The sequence below is a fragment of the Poecilia formosa genome, unplaced genomic scaffold (assembly GCF_000485575.1).
Source record: "Poecilia formosa unplaced genomic scaffold, Poecilia_formosa-5.1.2 Scaffold300, whole genome shotgun sequence".
NCBI lineage: Eukaryota > Metazoa > Chordata > Actinopteri > Cyprinodontiformes > Poeciliidae > Poecilia > Poecilia formosa.
This window is the reverse complement of record NW_006800239.1, coordinates 803,772-823,762: the sequence shown is the minus strand read 5'-3', so window position 1 is coordinate 823,762 and position 19,991 is coordinate 803,772. Positions and strand designations below refer to the sequence as shown.

The 19,991-nt window shown below is 35.5% G+C and overlaps 1 protein-coding gene across 1 annotated transcript; it reads right to left on the bottom strand.

Moving 5' to 3' along the window:
- Positions 1–940: 940 nt before the first annotated feature.
- LOC103152097 (alpha-1,6-mannosylglycoprotein 6-beta-N-acetylglucosaminyltransferase A-like) lies at positions 941–18,995 on the bottom strand. The gene is made up of 19 exons (XM_007572433.2): positions 18,988–18,995; positions 18,284–18,366; positions 16,155–16,259; positions 15,634–15,724; positions 14,962–15,027; positions 13,676–13,888; positions 13,075–13,151; positions 12,668–12,757; positions 12,240–12,473; positions 10,842–11,011; positions 10,521–10,649; positions 6,416–6,549; positions 6,162–6,295; positions 5,889–6,032; positions 4,564–4,710; positions 4,252–4,365; positions 4,094–4,168; positions 2,882–3,039; positions 941–2,041 (listed from the first exon to the last, which is right to left on the bottom strand). Exons 3-19 carry the CDS (start codon positions 16,245–16,247, stop codon positions 1,840–1,842), a joined length of 2,271 nt encoding a protein of 756 aa, XP_007572495.1. The 5' UTR covers positions 16,248–16,259; positions 18,284–18,366; positions 18,988–18,995; the 3' UTR covers positions 941–1,839.
- Between the last annotated feature and the right edge of the window lie 996 nt (positions 18,996–19,991).

Genomic DNA, 19,991 nt, shown 5'->3' with positions numbered 1-19,991 from the left:
GTTTGTACAATGACGGCGTTGATGGTATTACAGATGATGTGAACATTATTTATGTAAAAGAACATTAAGGAAATATGTATGTCAATGAAGAGAGTTTTATTGATTGAGTAAATAAAGTTTTTTTCTGGTTGATCATCAAAGTGCTGAGAAGTATTGACTTTTTGGCTGAAGAATGCATAACGAACACTAATTGTATAGATGTTGGGATCATACATAACAATGGGGGATTTGTTGACAATGAGAAAAAGCGTCTAATCCCTTTTAGGAACACCGTCATCCCTATTAGCTCCAAATCACAACATCTTTTTCCCTAAATGTGCTAATAAGATGTCATTTTACTCTATGGGACACTTGTGTCAATTTGCATAATCAGTTGCTGTGTCTAAAACTATAATAACAAAAACTAAAGGGGATTAAAAAATGTGTGCCTGTTAATAAAGGAATATCAAATTATTGGAATTATTTAAGGTGTGCAGCTATGATCAAAAGTTAAAATGGGTGTGGTTGTCAATAAAAATAAAGTAATTGCAATAAACCTATGCAAAATCTCAGCTTGCTGGTAGGAAATGTTTTGAAGTGTTTCTCTTATTGACATTTTATAAACATTTTAAACCACATTCAGTCCAAAGTTTGTGGATTATCACATTCAGATTATTAAGCTATTCATTTGTATTTCTGTGTATTGTGTTTATTAAACCAAAGCCAGGAGATTTTTGAAATATTAACTTGGCCTTTTTGGGTACCCAAAACCTTTGACTCCATGTTTGAATATGAATAAATCCTCAAATTGTGTTACAAAATACACTAATTCTGTTTAATAACTTGGAAATTTCTCAATTTTTAGTGTCTTTACTGATATAAAAACCTTGTTTCACTAAATAAAATTTGTGATAAAAATAAATTAAAAGAACAATAAAAGAAGCTCACCAAGCCAGTGATGTAATTCAGTAAACTTACTTTTTTAAAATCACATTTTGTGGCACAAGTATGAAGGGAGCATGAGTTACAGACACAAATGTGACCACTTGCATTTCACACTGTTTCATAAAGAGGCTGATAAAGATTCCTGCAATATTTACTCCACCAGTAAGCTTTCTCACCATCTAAGGTAATATTTCACACTTTTGCATCATCATTTCAAGTATGAAGTCACTCTGCTCTGTCCTGACAACATGAACTAAGTGAGCCATGGGAATGTTAAAGAGGAACTTCCAAAAATATTATCTAGGCATTAGAAACCGTTGCCTAAATTGGTTTAATTGGAATAGAGCTTCAAAAATTTGGCAAATTAACTTGATTTAAAAGGTTTAACACTGGAAGAACAGAACTATGTACAATGTGTTCATTTTCCAGACGTGCATTTGTAGAACAAAAAACTAAATCCTCAGCATTACAGGAATTTTAGATACAGTTACTGTTAATTGGAATTTGAAGATGATTTTAAGCAAAAGTAAAAGAAGCAAAGTCAGTTTGTAAATTAAATGCAAATGTGTTGCAATCTGAAAAAAACATGCAACCATTAGCAGACGTGCTAGCAAATTTAAGAGCTAGAAACTTCATATGTAAATGAAGATGGACTTTTTCCAAATGATCCATTAAAGACACAGTGGAGTTACACATAATATATGATAACATGACAGGCTTGTTTCAAGTCATTTTCATTTCCCACCATTGGGAATATCATAAATTCCTAAAGGAATCAGGTTGTCAACTCTTGATGTTAGAGCTTCAAACTACAAAATTTTAAATAAATTAAACTTGGAGACTCCAGGAGGAAACACTGAGCTGATACTGGATGCTGGGGTGACATTCAGTGGCATTTTGTTCATTGTTCAGCAGTTATAAACATGCCTTACATAAGGCTACTTGGTCCTTGATGTAGTCTCTGCAGGGACAGATGCGATTTAGTGAGTGCTCGGATCTGACACAGCTGTAGAGCAGAGAATCCGACTGGAAGAGGCAATGTTCCCTGGTGCTGTCGTAGGCTGGGAACACAAGGTGGCCGTCTGAAAACTCAGACGTCTGACAAGCTATATTGTGGCTGCAAGCAAAGACAAAAAGTACATTAAATAATGAGCAGCTCTTTGGAACACACATTTGGTTTCAAAAACGAGTAAATTTGATTATGAAATTGTAATGGACTTTGCTTGTACCATTATTCAGAGTTGTAGAATCACTGAAGCATTTATGCAAAATTAATTATCTAATTGATTCCGATTAGTAGCTATGAATTTCAGATTGTTATGATTTATTCTTAAATTGTTCTCACAATCTAAACATTTGCATATCCGATAAAAATTATAGCTAAGTTGGTGGTAATTAGGGGGCATTTTTATAAACTTTAGATTTAGAGGCCAAAACAAAGGTTTATTTAAATAGCTCCATTTAAATACCTTAAATTGCTTTACAGAAAATTTGAAAGTTCAGTAAAAGGGAGAACACATTCAATTTAGACATTACATACAAGCAATAATATATAAAGTAAGAAGAAATAAATAAAAGGAATATAAAGTAACCTTTGGCTTTTATTGTAAAACTGCTGTAAACATTATTGTTCAGTCCTGATTTTAAGGCACCAACTGTATCCATATTTCTGGATTTCAGGACTAAATTTTTTTTGTAGTTGCTGTTAGTGGGAATAGAATATGGAAATTCTCTCCTGAAATGAATCTGACTGCAGCCTATAGCCAACTACGCTGCAAACTTGGAGAATAAAGCAATTTTAAAACAACTTTGAAAGAAATATGTCAGTGTCTTTAATGTACAGCTAAAACTTCAATTTGATACATAGTTTCTAATGCTTTTTAAGAATCCTTTATTTTGTTTTATGTTGATGTTTGTCTCACTAGAAGTGGCATATTCATGTTTAACACATACTCACCTGGCGAGATTGTTGGCATTGTTGAGGTATGGAAAGAATGCTGGTTCACAGATAAGCCCCGCCCTCCGACAGGCCTGTTTACACGAAGTTCCTGCCTCCGCTTTCACTACCTGGAGCGCGCTCAGAGGAGGCCAGCTCATAGCAGGTGAGCATAAATCCTGCAAACAGATAGGTTAGAAATCAGCTACCATAACAATGCGGATGATTCACGGCTCTACATTACGATGTCACCATGTGACTCTGAACCCATCCAAGCACTGAATAGATGCTTAGAACAGGCAAACGTGTGGATGTGCCAAAACTTTCTCCAGCTAAACAAAAACAAAGCTGAAGTTATTATCTTTGGACCTAAAGAGGAATTATCTAGAGGTCAGTTATTACAACTAGAAACTACAGATCAGGACCGAAACCTGGGAGTAGTGATGGACTCGGATCTGAACCTTCAGAGCCACATAAACAGTCACAAAGTCGGCCTTCTATCACCTGAAGAATAGTTCCAGGGTTATGTCTCTGTAATATCTGTAGAAATTCATCCATGTGTTTATCTTTAGTCGCATTGATTGCTGCAAACTGTCTTCACAGGTCTGCCTTAAAAAAATAAAAAATAAAAAACAGTCCGACAGCTGCAGCTGATCCAAAATGCTGCTGCTGGCTTTTTGACTAAAACCAGGAAGATAGAGTAAAAGTCCCCAAACTGGTCCCCGACTTTAAAGTACTGTTGTTTAGAAATCCCTGAATGGCTTAACATCACAATACATTGAAAATCTGCTGTTATTAAATCACCTTTGCAGACCTCTCTGGTCTTCTGGTTCTAGTTCTGCTCTGCACCCCCAGAACCAGAGTCAAATGAGGAGAAGCAGCATTCAGCTTCTATGCACCACAAATCTGGAACTTCCATAAAACTACAAAACAGCTGAAAAACTGAGTGCCTTCAAATCTAGACTAAAAACCCACCTGTTTTGAGTTGTTTTTGAAACATAACCAATGAAACATTAATCAACAATCTGATGTGTAACTATGGTACTTGAAAAGATTTTATGTTTCAGTTGTTGACTGTGTATTCTGTGACTTTGTTTTTTTTGTGTGTGTTTTTATGATGTAAAGCACTTTGAAATAGCTTGTTGTTGAAATGTGCCATACAAACAAACTTGAAACAAAGGGTGAAAAATCTGATTTAATTAAAAATATATAGGCTTTATATAGATATCAAACCTGTTTCTCAATCAGGACATTAACCCTCTGGAGCATTCCTTCACATGTAAACTCATAGGGAAGGTAGGGTTGTATCTGGAAGACACATGTAAACAGAAAATACTTTTAGTAAATGTTTTCAGTGAATTCCCCAGTGGTAAGATTTCCATTAAACTTACAGTGCGATTGAGTATAGCAGTGATAGCTCTCTCCACATCTGTTTGGTTATCCATATCTACCATCCACACATAGGGCTCCCCTATTTCTTCAGCATATGGGTGCTGGGATGTGACCTTCACAATTCAGCAAACAGGAAATGAACAAGAACGATTTTCTTTTTTTATTATATTAAATACAAAGTCTTCTGCAAAAACAGTGAAAGATTGTCTCAGTTTATCTCATCAGACTTCATTTGATATTTGTTAATTAGATGTGTGTTTAAAAGGTAAATCTTTAAATAACAGAATAAAGAAATGAAAGCGACCCCTGACCTCTCTGATGGTGGGTTTTCCTTTGAAGAACTCTGTGTTCAGGCTGCTGTGTGGAGGTTTTAATCTGGGGTTCAGGAAAGCACAGCCATTGGCCAAGGCTTCCAGAGGGGCGGGGCCTTCATATGGGAACGACAACCCAACAAAAACCTACACAAGATTGCAAAAGTAAACCAGACATTAAAGATTAATGTGTAATGAAAACATAATGTACTACTAAAGGATGTCCACATGGTGTCAGCAAACACCAGCACAATGAATGCTGACATAAGGAATATGTAAAACGTCGCCTTGATGTAGTTTTTCAAACCAAAAGCCTACAATCTTTTCAGATTACAAATAGTTTTTTAAACTTGTGTTTTGGTGCTACTTATTATGGTCATTCAGAAAAACATGGTGAAAAGTTTGCCAGTCCTTGATGCCAGCTCCACACAAAACAGACACAGCTCAAATATTGTTTTTTTGATAGTTTTTTTTTTCCCGATCCGTTTTCTTGTACACAAACTTTATGATCCCTATTTAGCTCCTTTGTTACCCTGTAAGCAAAGATCCTTCCTGCAGTCAGAATCACCATCCATTACTCTTTCAAGACTCTTTGGTTGATGTGAGATATTACACCTAATTTTCCTTTCAGTACTTTTGATTTGAACTGAATTTATTTTCCAATTGCTAAAATTTTCCATATCAATATATATTTTTTTCTGCCATTTTCATTAATCGAATTCACTTCCAAATTCTACCAGCTGATGCTAACACAGCAAAGCATTTCTGTCACAGCTCAACTGTGCTGGATGGCATTGTTGGGTTTGATGCTTCTCTCCTTTCATCAGGATGGGACCATGAACTGCAGTTCATGTTCTCATAACCTTTTCCATTCAGTCCTTTTTTGTATCATGCAGCTACATAGATGTGGATCAAAAGTTGTTTCTCTTCCAGTGCCAACCAAACCTTTATTAGGAATGTCTCAGAAAATGAATCCTCCTTTCATGGCTTCTGTGGAAACCAAGCGATCTAAATGGTGCTTTTAAAATGTTCAGAGCAACAATGAGCCTCATCAGAATAATAAAGCTATTTGCTAAAGCTTGGACAATTTGTGTGAAAAATGTAAACTGAAGATAATTTTGCAAAAAACACTGCTCAGAAAACAGTAGAAAAAGGTTTAGCTAAACTAGCATTATGCTTGTTTGATAAATCTTTGGTAAGAACTACATGAAAGCAGTAAAACTGAGGAGAAATAAATATGAGCAGGAGGCATCCAATCCCAATGGAAAGATGCACATGATCATGACTACCTCCTATAATCGTCATGACTACCAACAGAAACTTACTTTGCTTTGTCTCAACAAGGTCTGCACTTCAGTTCCTTTGATAATACCATGATTTGTCACGTAGTTTGGTATCAGAGTACCATTGTCGACTGTCCCATGGATGTCCAAGTACTTGTGGATGACGTCCAGATAAGACTTTTTACCCTAACAGCAAAGAAACGATCAGTAGTTTTCCCGGAAGATTTCGAAACAGTGAAAGCACAAACCTGATTGACCAAAAGAAAAGTTTTTAAACCTTTCCACCATTATTATTGAGTCAGATTCTGGGAATACCTTCCAAAATGTGGCACTCTTCCCATAAATGAGCGCCTGGTTTTTTCTCTGGATGGACTTCAGCTTCTCGTTCTCCTCCAGACTCAGCTGATGTTGTACCACGAAGCCGAGGAATGTGTTGTCTGGTGTATGAGCTGCTCGGACAATGCAAGAAAACACACATCTTTATAAGAATATACCAGAAATATATATAACAGGAGGATGTAAACCACATGATCTGATATAGACTATAAGGAAAGAAAGAAGACGCATACGAAACATGGTGTAGAACTGCATGGGGGTCAGACTGAGGCCACCAAACGGACTTTTGAGGTTGAATTTATTTGCCCAGTCTGCATGATTGAAGTCTGGTTCAGTGCCAAAAGAGTCCAGCACACGGATTATGCACCTGCCAGACACACAGACAGAGAAGTGGCCATAAAAAACAAATCCCATTTTATTGTATGACTGACATCCAGACAGGAAAGCATTTAAATGGAAAAACTTCATTCAAGCAGTGAATAAAAAAAAGAAAGAGAAAAGCTTTTAACACCAAACTGCTAAGTGTTTGCACTACATTTATCTCCACTTAAGTGAACAAAATAACATTTAGTACAAAGACGACATTTAGTTCAACTCCTACCGTCCCTATTTAGGAGATCATATTACTCTATAAAATAAAATAAAAGTCTGTTCTCAAATTACCTATCTACAATGGACATTTTAACAAATTGTCCCCCATTACTCTAATAGTCCATGCAATTCAATAAAGCTTTTGTTGTCATTTTCTATATGTTTTATATAATATTAATGACCAATTATTCTAAATCACTCATTGTACTTTTATATACAAAGAAAAGTAACATTTTCCTTTTCATTGAAGTTATAGAAACAGGATTGTATTTCCCAGTAATCACAAATAGCTCTATTTCCAATTATCAAACGTCACGTAAGAAAAGGGTTTGTTACCAATCCAGTGTAACAAACTGCAGTGCATAGTGGTTGAGTCAGAAAATAAGAAATCAAGTTTATTTGAACAGAATTTATACAAGGACTGGAGGAACTATAAGTATACATTTAGATTTCTAAGCAGATTAAACTGATACGTTAAGTTAGTTTTCAAAAGTGGAAATCATAAATCTTTCATTGTAATGACTACAAGGACTTTTAATTATGTTGTATTGACTTTGTATATAATCAATCAAAGGTGCAAACCTATAGAAGAGCAAAAGTCCTAAGGTTTATTAGAGCCAGTGTCAGAACATTTATGTGGCAGGTTTTACTTTCATTGAGAAATATTTTTCTATGCATTCATTGAAGCAGATAAAGGATGAGTGGAACTTTAAAGTTATCCTCCCCCAATAGTCGTATTTTCATGAAAGGTTAGCTGTGTGCACTCACTGGACAAGGATCATCTGTTTCGCTTGTAAAATGTTAGAAAGCAGGAAGAACATTTACATTGTGCATACTTGATGCGCAGGCTAATCTTTTCCATTTGTAATATTACTGCTCCATTTTATGTTTTCTCAGTTACTCTTTTCTCTTGACTTTTCTCTGTAACTGGCCTTTTCTTCTTTCTTGTCGTTCTTTTGTCTCAGTACCTTTTTGTTACCAGATGTCTCATCATCTCTGGCATCTGCTTTCATGTCTGAGATTCTTACCTCACTCACACTGCTGGCTGTTATTTTCCTCTCAAGGTTAAAAATGTACATATTCTGTCAGTCTTAGAATTTTGCCATCTAACACATCCAATAACCATTTCAAATTAAACTCTTGCACATAAAAACAATATATTTATGTTCCAGCATATTCATTCAGTGACTCACCATTTCTCTTTACCTCATCTGATCAAATCTTTTTTTTATCTTTACATAAATCTAGTGAATGCCTTGGACAAAATCACACTAATCGTTTTGAAAGTTTGAAATAATCACTTGAACATTTTGTTTTTGCTCCAGCTTGTTGATTGTGTAATGACAGTTACTTACATTACTGGTAACATACTATTTGCAGTTTCCTCAATTTGGTAGATATAAGCAACTTTTTTCCACAAGAGACTAGCTCCATAGTTGCACTATATCTTGGATAAATTACAAGTAGTGTTGCATATTGGCCTGAGAGGCTTTCCCATCAAATATACCAAGTCTGCATTATGTAGCTTAATGTAATGCTGCGCTACATCTGAGCCCACAGCAGCACTTCTCTGGTCACCATCTGGACTAAACATCAATCTACACCAAGCCCATGGTGTGGTGAAAAAAAAAAATCAGTCTGAATCATGAAGACTGACATATTTAAAGTGGAAAACCACTTAATTTTATAATTAGTTCATAGCATAAGTGTAACTTTACCCTCATATTATTACTGAAAGAGCAACAAAGAAGATGTTTTTGCTGTAATCACTCACTCAGCTGAAGCTCAGCTCTATCTCAGACCTTCACTCTGTTTCATAATAATAATTGTACTTGTAAAGCAACGGACTCCCTTCATAAAACAGGGAAACAGCTCCGCTGGTAAGTTTTGTACAAACAGTAAAGAACATGTTTTTGTCTGAATTATCAAACCAGAGAATTTCAGTACAGAGAAGAAACAAACAATGCTGACATTTTGTTTCTGTAAGCCAGTCCCTCCGCAGAACGAGACGTACTCTGACTTTTTCAGGTAATCAGAAATACCTTATAAATTTAGAAACAAATTGTCAAAGCTAGGTTTGTGACCAGTTGTTCAGACATCATAGGTACCTTGTAAAACCAGATTAACCCCAGATTAGAGCAACGAACAACCCAGAATCAGAAAAAAACAAGTTAGAATACATTTATAAAACCTTTGTGGGTCATGTTTCACTAAAAGTGTGAAACGCCCGTTTATTTATGAAGGGTCAGTATTCTACAAAAAGGCTTGTCCAATAACTGGCTGGTGTCTTTATAAACTTTAAAAAACATTTACTAATAAAATAAATCTTATTTTTTAATTGAACCGTCAAAAGTAGATTGCATTAACAAAACCTTTCTAAACTGACCACTCAAAGCAGTTTACTCAAGAGCCACAATCAATTGCATTTATAAACATCAGTCTGGAGGCAACTTTCATTTAATTGCCTTTCCTTTTGACATTTGACAGGAGGAAGTTGAAATCAAACTTGTAGCCCTCTGACTGAGGGTCAGCTCTACCCATATAAGCAGATACCTTATGCCTACTTCAGAAAGCCAGATTGTGTTTGCTCTATGAAGCATAGAATTATGAAAATGGAAATTGGGGTGAAATTGAATTACATTGAATGTGATCAAAATATCCCATTAATCTTATAGGGTCCAAGGTTTAGGCGTCTCACTGAACGCTGACAAGGCAACTTTCTAATATAATTTGTTTCCTGGTATCTGTAGGCCTTACCTCAGCTGTTTTGATGTTAATGTGTCTTGCTGCACTTTAAGCTCAGTTGCTGTGTTTTGTTCAGTTTTGTGTGTAAAGTGGAGCAGTTTTATGTGGCGAGGCATGAAAAGTAATAAAGTTGGTCATGTTCAGGTATAGCATTCCTCTGAAACTGGTGCTTATTGCATTTTACTGGAACAGATTACAGCAGCTTAGAGTCATAACATAATGTATGTAGTTCTAAAGTGCCATTTGTTTTTGCGCCCAAGTTGTACACAAATTTATTAAACAGGATTTATAGTTTAGTTTTGAATTTGAGTTATTGAGAAATCTGATCTTTGAAAATAAAGTTTGAGAACCGCTCCTCTACACATCCCAGGAAATATAAACTCAGTGTATGCCTCAGAGACGCTATTATGCTATGATTTAGTATTTATACTTTTAAGAGTTATGTTACTAATACATTGGCTTTAATTACTTATTCGGTGAGTTAATTATAGACATTAATCATTACTAATCTTTTACTTCCAATTTGTGTTAACACACTTGTTTTGGTCTAGACCGCAAGTAATTGTAAAACCTCCTGCACTTAAAAAGATGGTCACGATTGCCGATTAATTAATCAAGTATGTTTGTTTGTTTGTTTGGGCTGGGCCTCACTGGAGTTGCTAAGTAACGGGCTGGGCCTGACTGGGGTTGCTAGGTGAGAGGCAGTTCCTGCTGATTTGTGACATTGCATTAAAAGGTTTCTGAAACGACTCATTTTCTAGACTCCAAAAAACTTTAACTTGCTGCCAAAAACTGACTGGGTGCTTTTTTTTTTAGACGCTCTGGTTGTTTTTAGAAACAGTTGAGACACAAATGGAAGTTCAAAAATGTGCAAAAATGTGAATTTTGCACAATACGCCCCTTTAAATCCAATGGAAGAAGCAAGAGAGTGCTTAGTTTTTCTAAGTGTTTGTACATGTAATAAATGTGTAAACATATTTCAATGCCCATGAAGTTACTCACTTGTATTTGATCCATGACGTCTTAAGTACTTTCTGGATTTGTCTAAGACCAATTATATCTGTATAAATCAAATTTGGTTCCACTAGTGAATGTCGAGAGGGACATCCGCCAGTCTGAGTCCCGAAAAACCTAAAGAGAAACAGAGACACAAAGAAGCAAGGGGGAAAATATGGTAATATAGCATCAGGCTTTGGCATTACTGAAAAGGACACGATTTGCATTTGATGTCATGCAACACAACTGGGTTTTAACTGCCACATTTATCTGCTTTTGCTTCTTTCCTGTGACCGAAGCACAAAAGGCCTGCAGATGAATACTCACTTGTTGAGGCTGGGAAGGGAGGCCGACAGGTGAAGGTGGTGACCCAAAACATGAAGTGAGGAAATAAGGTCACTCCACTGAACCAGCTCCCCGAGGGGGCCGCCGCTGAAAGCATTCTCAGCTATTTTGAGACCCGCTTCTTTCGTAAGCACACCAGGATGCACAAGTACCTGAGGGAGTTGGGGGAGGAAACAGATTAATGGATAAGAGACGACTCTGAATGCTTTCTTAACTGTCAATATCTCCCTGGCGTCTGTTTCGACTTTTCAGTCAGAATCAAAAAGCTTCCCAGACGTTTAAGGATAAAGCGATGACTCAGTTCAGACAGTCACAACATCTGTCCTTCCACTTTCATTCTACTGTGTGAGGTTTGCTGGAAGAAACTCCGAAGTCTGAAAATATAGAAGCTTATTTCCTGTCTTTGGCATTAGTGGAATAAAACGCTTCTCTAAATGAAGGATGAAAGCATCTTTAGAAAACAACCGGAAAATGTTAAATTAACAATAAAACACTTTTAAGTACACAAATGCAGAACTCACAATGGCACAAACAATAAAAATAATAAATTGAGTGAAAAGGAAATTTAATTTCATTATGAAAGACAGCTGGTAAGAAATGGATGAAAGGTGAAGTCTCTAGATTGGTGTCATTTCATTACAGAAAAACCCTGTAATGAAATATTACAGTGCTGGTTTAGGAAGATAACAATGTACAACCTCAGAGGAAACAATATGGAAGCTGATTATACACAACCGAGAGATTTATTGAAACACAAAATCAAAGAAAAACTATTTAATGTAACAGGAAATAACAATGGCTTTTTATCAAACTTGAGAAGAAAACTTAATCTTAATGATAAAACCATCTGAAGTCCATAGTGAGAAAACACAGGAAACTCAACCAAACCTCAACCAAAGATCAGAGCTTATAGTTAAGCCTGAATATACTTTTTAAAAAATCAACATTTTTCATTTTGTTACTATTAGAAAAAAAAATGCAAGTCACTTATTGGAACGTTACATTACAATTTAATTTGATTCTGTTTGTATTTACAGTTGAAATGCTGCACATTTAAACATGTTTTGCTTTATTGAAAACTATATTCAATAATTTGATTATCATTACTTCATGTAACTGATCCACTGCAGTTAAAAGCGAAATAGTAAAGACTAAAAGTCTGTGACATTTACAATCCACAGAGCCACTTTTACCACCACAAGTCAAATGCCAGATGATTAAAACTTGGACAGAACTGGGGCTTCCAACAATAAATTGATCCAACAATTATAACCGCTGGATAAATACGCTTGACATTAAGGTCAGAAAAAAAGGTTAGATAATGTTTTATGAATACAGATACAGATATTTAAGAGTTATAAACTTCCGATAAGTTTTTACCTGTTTGGCTTTCCGGTCTCCCAGGTTGTATTTGGTTGAGAGAGAACGTCCTGCCTCCAACCAAATCTCCTCCATACTTTTAATTCTCTGTTGGATCCACCTAAATTCAGTCTTGTTGTGCAAAAACTGGTGCAGCCCCTCAAAATGTCCTCGTACCGCTGCATCCTCTAAAACATCCTCTTCGATGACTGGAGGCACAACTCGGCCTGGAAGAACAGGACACCAGGACTCTGCCTTAACATGACACAAAACGAAACACGGTATTACTTTTAACCGCTCCTGCCTGAAAAGATAAATGTATTTGATGCAAACAAGGTTGTTTTTTTTTCCCCATATCAGGACTTGCAGGGATATAAATTCAACAATGATAAAATCTAATCTTGTCAAAACTGATTCGTGTTAGTGCATGTTTAAAAGCACGTAGGTACCTCGCTGAGATAGATGAGGAAGGAGCACAGCGACCCATTCACACCATAACTGCTGTAGCAAGGATCCGTCTGCCACATGTCCTTCATCCACTGTCACCAGAAAAATCCACAAAGTACAACAAAAACATCACCTCATGGTTAGTGAGCTCTAAAGTACTAAAACACTGAGAAAATTTCCGTCAGTTTTGCTGTAAACTGAAATTATTTGACATCGACTACAAAAAGAAGCATCTTTACAGAATAGTCCTAAAGTTGAAGTGCTCATCTATATTGTAGTTTAATGTCAAAGTTTAATGTGTAAGTGAACTAAAAGGAATGATAAATAAATAGGATTAACCATATTCTGACACTTTTAGCTTCATGCTTCACAATCATTATGTAAACATTTAATTACAGGCCTTTATTACCTTGATTTTCCCCTTACACTCTGGAAATCCATCCAATGGTGGCAGCGGGCAATTTTTATCTTCTAGGATTTCATCCTCTAAGGAAAACAATCAGCAGAGCCTTTATTAATAAATATTTTCTGATTTTACATCTACTTTGTTAGAAATTGGTGGAGAAAATAAAATATATTTACCCATCTATGTATTCATAAATTATTTTGTCTACGGTAATTAAATAAATTAGAATATTATCAGCAGTTGTCCCTCTTGTTGTCTGTTTATTTGTATGTCCGGCCATTTGTGAATGAGCATCATCTGCATTGCAGTGCTTTACTGAACTCATTATTTTGCCGGTTTTCTTTGTAAATCCCAGCCTGATGCTCAAATCAAAATTTTGTTAATCCAATTTTCTGCACGGTTGTAGAAATCTGAAAAATATTTCTTTACTAACCCTGAAAGCAAGTCTCCATTGTACGTTTTTCTTACTTGAAATTTAAATTAATAGCCATCATCCTCATGTCTAAACTTTTCACCTGCTTAGATTTCTTAAAATGCATTCATTTCCTGCTTAGCTGTGTTGAATCAAATCTTAAAAATGTTTAGCTTTAAAGTGAAATCTTACCAGATTCCACTTTCTCCTTTTTCTCTTCCTTCTGCAGCTGCAGCTTTAGAAGCTCCTCCAAGCGAGTCACTTCTTGCCGCAGTTGGACTTTATCAGCACGCAGCTCCTTTATCATCTCATCCTTCATCTGACCTTTCACTTTCTCTGCCTCCATTTTCTCCTGAAGAGCTTTTATGTCCTCCTTGTAGCCTTTAAAACGTGGCGATGCTGAGACTGGAGGAGAGAGGGTCATCTTTCTGCTTTAAACGTGTTGAAAAGGCGTTGACATTTCTAAATAGCTCTTCAAGCAAAAGTCACACAGTGTTAAGGTAGGAAATGTTTCCTTGGCTATGTGAAGAGAGATCATTTTAATGATTCAGTCAAAATTGAACCAAGAGAGTTTGCATTTAGACAGTTAAAACAGTCTGTCTACTTGTGTAGCATATTTAAATTATTTAAAGGGGCAGTAATATTTTATTTATTTTTTATTTCATTTTATAGCTCAATCAACTACCTTCACTTGTTATAAAAGGGCCATATATATCAAACATGACTGAAAGTAGTCATCGTATTATTTGGTATGAGAAATGCTTTGCCATTCAGACCCATTTTAACTTGAAAATAAAATATTAATTCAGTAGCTGAATAAAGAAGTAAAATCCTTCTGAAACTGACCAGGCAGTGAAAAAGGCTCAATTGGAAATGGACACAAAAAGCTAAAGCTCAAAGTCATTAGCGGCAGGGCGTGGGTCTGTTCAGTGCAACATTTTATGATCTGGTTTATCCAGGAGAATATTTCCACTGCCAGTGGGACTCTCACTGGCCAGGCAACAGAAGCCTTCAGAAAAATCCAATTATTTTTCCAAGCAAAACATTTTCAGAAAGTTTTTCTGCTTAGACACAAAACATGAAGGAATGAGGGATGACTCAGAGCATTTTGAACAGCTCTAAGAGAATCACACTGATGACTTACTCTCCTTAAAACACGGGGTCAACTGAAGCCCAATTAATGGAGTGAAATACTTTTTTAGAAATTAGCTGCTGAACATTGAAATGCACTGGATCAGTATTCTGCCAATAGCAAACCAACGTCAGATGGGTTTGACTTGTTTATGCAGGCGTTCAGACGAAATCCATCACCATTAACACAAAAAGACAGATGGCAAAGCAATAATTGATGTCCACTGGCTGCTTGTCGCATCCAGAGTTTGTGAGCCAGAATATTTATCTCAAATTTTAGGCAACAGTTGTGTAGTATGGAGGGCACCTTATGTTTCACATAACACTTGTTTTTAAAATTATTTTACCATCATTATCCGTTTCGACGGCGTTCAGCAGATCATCCACAAACTGGACAAAAATCTTCATCACATCTAGAATTGAAAAGATTAAAAAGACAGAAAAAAAGATTATAAGGAAAAAGTAAAGTAAAAAACAAAACAAAATTATGTTCAACTGCAAAGTTTACATCCAGTAAATAAATGACCTAAAAGATCTTAAGAATGCAAACAACTGTTCTGAGAAACTAACCAGAATAATATTCTTTACACAAGCAGGGTTACAGTTTGATCAATAAAAATAATCTGTTTTTTTTTTCACCCTTGTTCCTTCTCGTGATTCTGTTGCTTCCAAGGGCCAGTCTGTAGGTGAACAGGACACTCTTAATGCAAATTGATCCACTTCACGATAAGCACTCAAATATGCTTAATTAGTCTCCATTCATATGGCCTCCTCTGGAGAAATGGGATAATGTCAAACTAATGCAAGTAAGTCCTGAGTGCCTGGAAACTGCTCGGGGTTAATGTGTTTCCCTCCTGCTCTCTGCTCAGCAGTTGCCAAGAGAGAGTCTTTTATTTGTTTCGATTATTTTTCTTCCACGAGGAAGAGAATCTGGTGTCGACACCACTGGTTAACACCCTTACTTCTGCTTCTTTTTTTGCAGCCTGACCCTTCTCATTATCTCACTGCTCTTTTCTCACCTTGGGCCTTGCTTGTTTCCAGCCACACTTTCCTGTTCTCCCTCTGTCTGTTGTCAGCAGCCACACCGATGCTCCTCTGGTCAACTTTAGTCTGAAAGACACACAAACAATTGAATTTTAGCTAATAGGAATTCAAAGTAAAAAAAAAAAAACAAACAAAAAAAACACTGAGTTTGAAATCTGCACTGAAATATTTACATGCGTTTTCTTTGAAATAAATTATTTTCTGCTAACATATAACAATTGCACAATGTTGTACATAAGAATATTACATCAGACCAATAAAAAATATTTAATACAGCAATATGGACTTAAGGAAAAGTTTGTTTAATTCCTGCTTAAAGTAACTTGATGGATTGTTTTCAGTTTTTTGCTTGAGGAAAAGAAAATAAATTTAAAAAAAAAACATCAAAAACTATTTTTATTTTTCCAATTTCTCTTCAATAAATTTTGTTTTGAACTGTGGTGGATTTTAAGCCCCCAACAGACAAAGTAAGGAGAAAATGGGAAAAGATACATACCAGAATGAAATAAGGCAGGGTCAGACCCCACAGCAAACAAATGGCCAGCAGCACACACACAGGCTTTTTCAGGATTTGTTTCAGCTTTCTCATGATTAACAGGAGCTGTAGGTTAGATTGGGTGTAAGTTATTAGAAAATACAGCAGATTAAATGTCATGTTTTTTTTTTAGAAATACAATTGTTCTGTTCAGCAGTGGGTTGTAAGACATAAACAGGAGTAAAATGAGAAAAATCTGAAAAACATAGACATTTTATATCAAATGACCTTATAAATGAGATTTATCTATATAAATAAGGGGAAAATTAAAAATAAAAAGTGAATTTCCTTTATATTTTGTGAGAAACATGCCCAAAAAATATTTCAGTGTGAATGCATATTATGGAATGAAAAATGTTTTTTTTATAGCAATAGATTGATTTAAGGACAATTAAATTAAATTAAAGAGACTGTTTTTAACATTTTATTTTCTAAAATATTTGCCATAAATTGTATTGAGGTGGTAATAATTTGGAATCAAAACCTCCTGAAGGGCTTTTTTTTTTTTTTTTTTTTAATTCTGGTGATAGATTCGCGTGGAAACACATGAATGCCTTTTTAGTTTTTTAAAGCTTGCACATCCTTCTTGAAGTTATGTACAGGCCTCTTAAGTTATTGCAGCTCTTTTTAAGCACATCTTATAAGTGTATGACAATATGATCCAAAGTTAATATGACTAATGTAGGAGGACATACATGTTACAGTGGAGCAGAAGAGATCAGACTTTTTCAGATACTTTTACCTGCAAACCAATTTTAAGTCCCATTGTACAACAAGTTTTATCCTTGTATCAGTTTGTATCATTCCTGAATGATTTTCTTATTTACAGTAAATAATCTACCTTTAAAGTTCTGTAAATAAATGCTGAGATATGAATTAATAAATCATGAGGTGGTTAAAAGTTTTTGTCATTTTTGGTCCAATTTATTCATCAAATGACCAAGACTGGATTTGTGAACAAGCCTATCGGTGGATGGCGATGTCCGTTATCTACAATATTGTTAATTTGTTTTTCTTGTTCCTGCTAGTAACAGAAGCAGGCCTTATCTTTTGAGTTTTGGCCCAACAGTAGATTAACCAGAATAACTTTGAAAATTAACCAAATAGTCTCTTAGTTCAAATTTTAAAGAAAAGATAAAGTGATTTTATATCTATGTTACTAACAGTTACAATGTTCAAAAATTCAAAAAGAAAGTAAGCTGAATGTCTCGCTCAAGGCAGATGATTTCTTGGTGCTGTTTTTGATGATTTAACGCAGAGCGTGTCTATCCTGGTCCTCAGGGCTTTGCCTCCTGCGTGTTTTAGGTGTTTCCTTGTAGTCGCACCTGTAATGAATGTGTGACTGATGGCTTACTGAGAGATAATGTAATCATTTAAATCAGCTGTGTGTCAGCTACATTTCTTTCAGCTGCTAAAAAGTCAAAACATTGAAGGTTTGCTGAAATGTACAAATTCACAAATTCCAAAGCTTCGCCTTGTAAATAGTGTATATAACATATTTTAATCTCTTTAAGTAACTTTGACAAAGTAATTTAAAAAAAAAAAAAATGTCACTAACACTTTTTTTGTAAGGACAAATGCAAATGTTTCTCCTGTATTGCTTGCCTATTTTTTCATTTTATTTTTTTCTAAATGGGAGCATGGTTTGAGAAAATGAGGCCAAAGCACAAGATCAACCAGCGGAGAGCTGCAGCTCCCTCAGAAGCCACTTTAAGATGTGTGTTAATCAGGTCCTCTGCAGCTGTGTGCTGTCAGGTTGATGAGCTAATGTTTGGTTGGCGGGTGGAGGAGATAATTAAGTAACACAGCTTGATTAAAATGTTATTGAAATTAGTGACTTAACCAAGCTCTCTATATGATGGATTCTTCTTATTGTTAGCAGAGCTAAATTTGTTTAATAGTTAAATCCCTGATTAAGAAACTGATCCTGTAAATGGTGCAACCAAAACAGCTGTCTGGGTAATTAAACATGAAGAACACTACTTTATATCTATCTTTGCAATGGTTTAATCTGAGCATTTTAATTCATTGACAGTGTGATTCTCGGCTGGACATACATTCACAATGAGAAAACAACTTTAAACACTTACCTTCAGAAATTTAATTGGTCCTTCAAGCTCAACAGAAATGAAGCTTTGTGTCTGTCTTAAAGTTTCTTCATGATCCAGTTTCCCTTAAAATTGCAGAGAAGTGCTCAGGCAGGATTCACAGGTGAAAAGCTTCATTGCTGGTGGCAGACCAAACACGACGCCTTCATGCTTCAGCTTCCCCACAGAACCAGTTTATGTTCACAAAACCAGTTTGTCTTCATAGCAGAAGCCTGGTTTAACAGGCTTCTGCCTGTTAAACCAGGCTCTGAAGGAGCAAAATCTGCTCCTTCAGATTTTGTTTTCAAGTTCACTTTTACTTTTTTACACTTTCTTTCCCTATAAAAGTGTAGTGGGTTGAGAAAATACACCCACTATTTTAGATTTTTTTTTTCTTTTTTTTTCTTGTATATATGTTTTTTCCCCACAAAACCAGTTTAGCTTCACAAAACCAGTTTGTCTTCATAGTGGAAGTCTGGTCTAAAAATAGACTTGCTTCTTCAGACTTTAGTGACTGATTTCTTTGTTTGTTTGTTTGTTTTCAGGCTCACTTTTACAATTTCACACACCTCTATAAGTGTAGTGGGTTGATAAATACTTTAAAAAAATAACACACCCTTATTTTTGAATTAGTCTTAACTTCTGTCTTTTTTTTTATTTTTTTCCTCATATGGATATATATTTTTTATGTACATACAACTTCTTACCAGTAGGGGCACTGTCGTACCACTGTGGGTCTAATAGGGAGAAGGTTTCCTGGCTCTGGGCATGCGCGGCTCAGAATAAATGAACATAACTCTGTTCCTCTGTGATCCACAGATATTGGCAACACACGGTTCTTTTGCCTGTGTGTCACGTGATGCTGGCTCAGATTCCTCTCTGGTGCCGGTAACATAAGCCTAATGCTATAAAGAAACTGTCAAAAATCCTGTGACCTTTCAAAATACATTAATTGAACTACAGAGGATGTGCTACATATATTATGCAACTGTTCAGTTTTTCCAGTGCCAAAAGTTACTGTTTGAAAAATGAACTTATTAGTTTTGAATATATAACTTTTTCAGTGTTGGGCTTCTTAAGGTCACCAAGTTGACACAAAGCCTCACTACAAAAATTAAGCCAAGCAAACATTGATTTCATTTAAACTGGGTGGAAACAGGAATACTTTGAGAAAACATAAGATCAGTAAAACCATGCAAATTTTAGACTGGATAACTGTGAAGTAAATATCATGCTGTTTTGGCCTTCATGAAATTTAGTGACCATAATTTAAAGATAGTTTGTTTCATCATTTGAATGTTTAAGTTTATTTTACTCAATTTATTACATTAAAGCTCCTCCAAGATTTTCCTAAAATATCACCAAACTGCTTCAATTCCTCATAAACAAATGACAAGACTTTGTCTCAAATATCACTTTTGTGATATTTGCCGAGGCTTTTATTGTGTTTAGTCCATGAGGTTCTTCTTCTTTTCTACTATGGTCGATCGCAAATACCTGTAAGGTGCACATCGCCACCTACTGTACATGAGTGTGTAGCAGCACTACCTCACATCCATTAAATTATATTTTTAAATTTTGTATTATGTCCTTCAGATTCAGTTACCCAGTTCAAACAAATGGGTAACACATGTTTGATTCAACGAACTCAAACATGTGGATGTTTGAGTTCGTTGAATCATCCAATGATCATCCAATGTGAGGCAGGTGA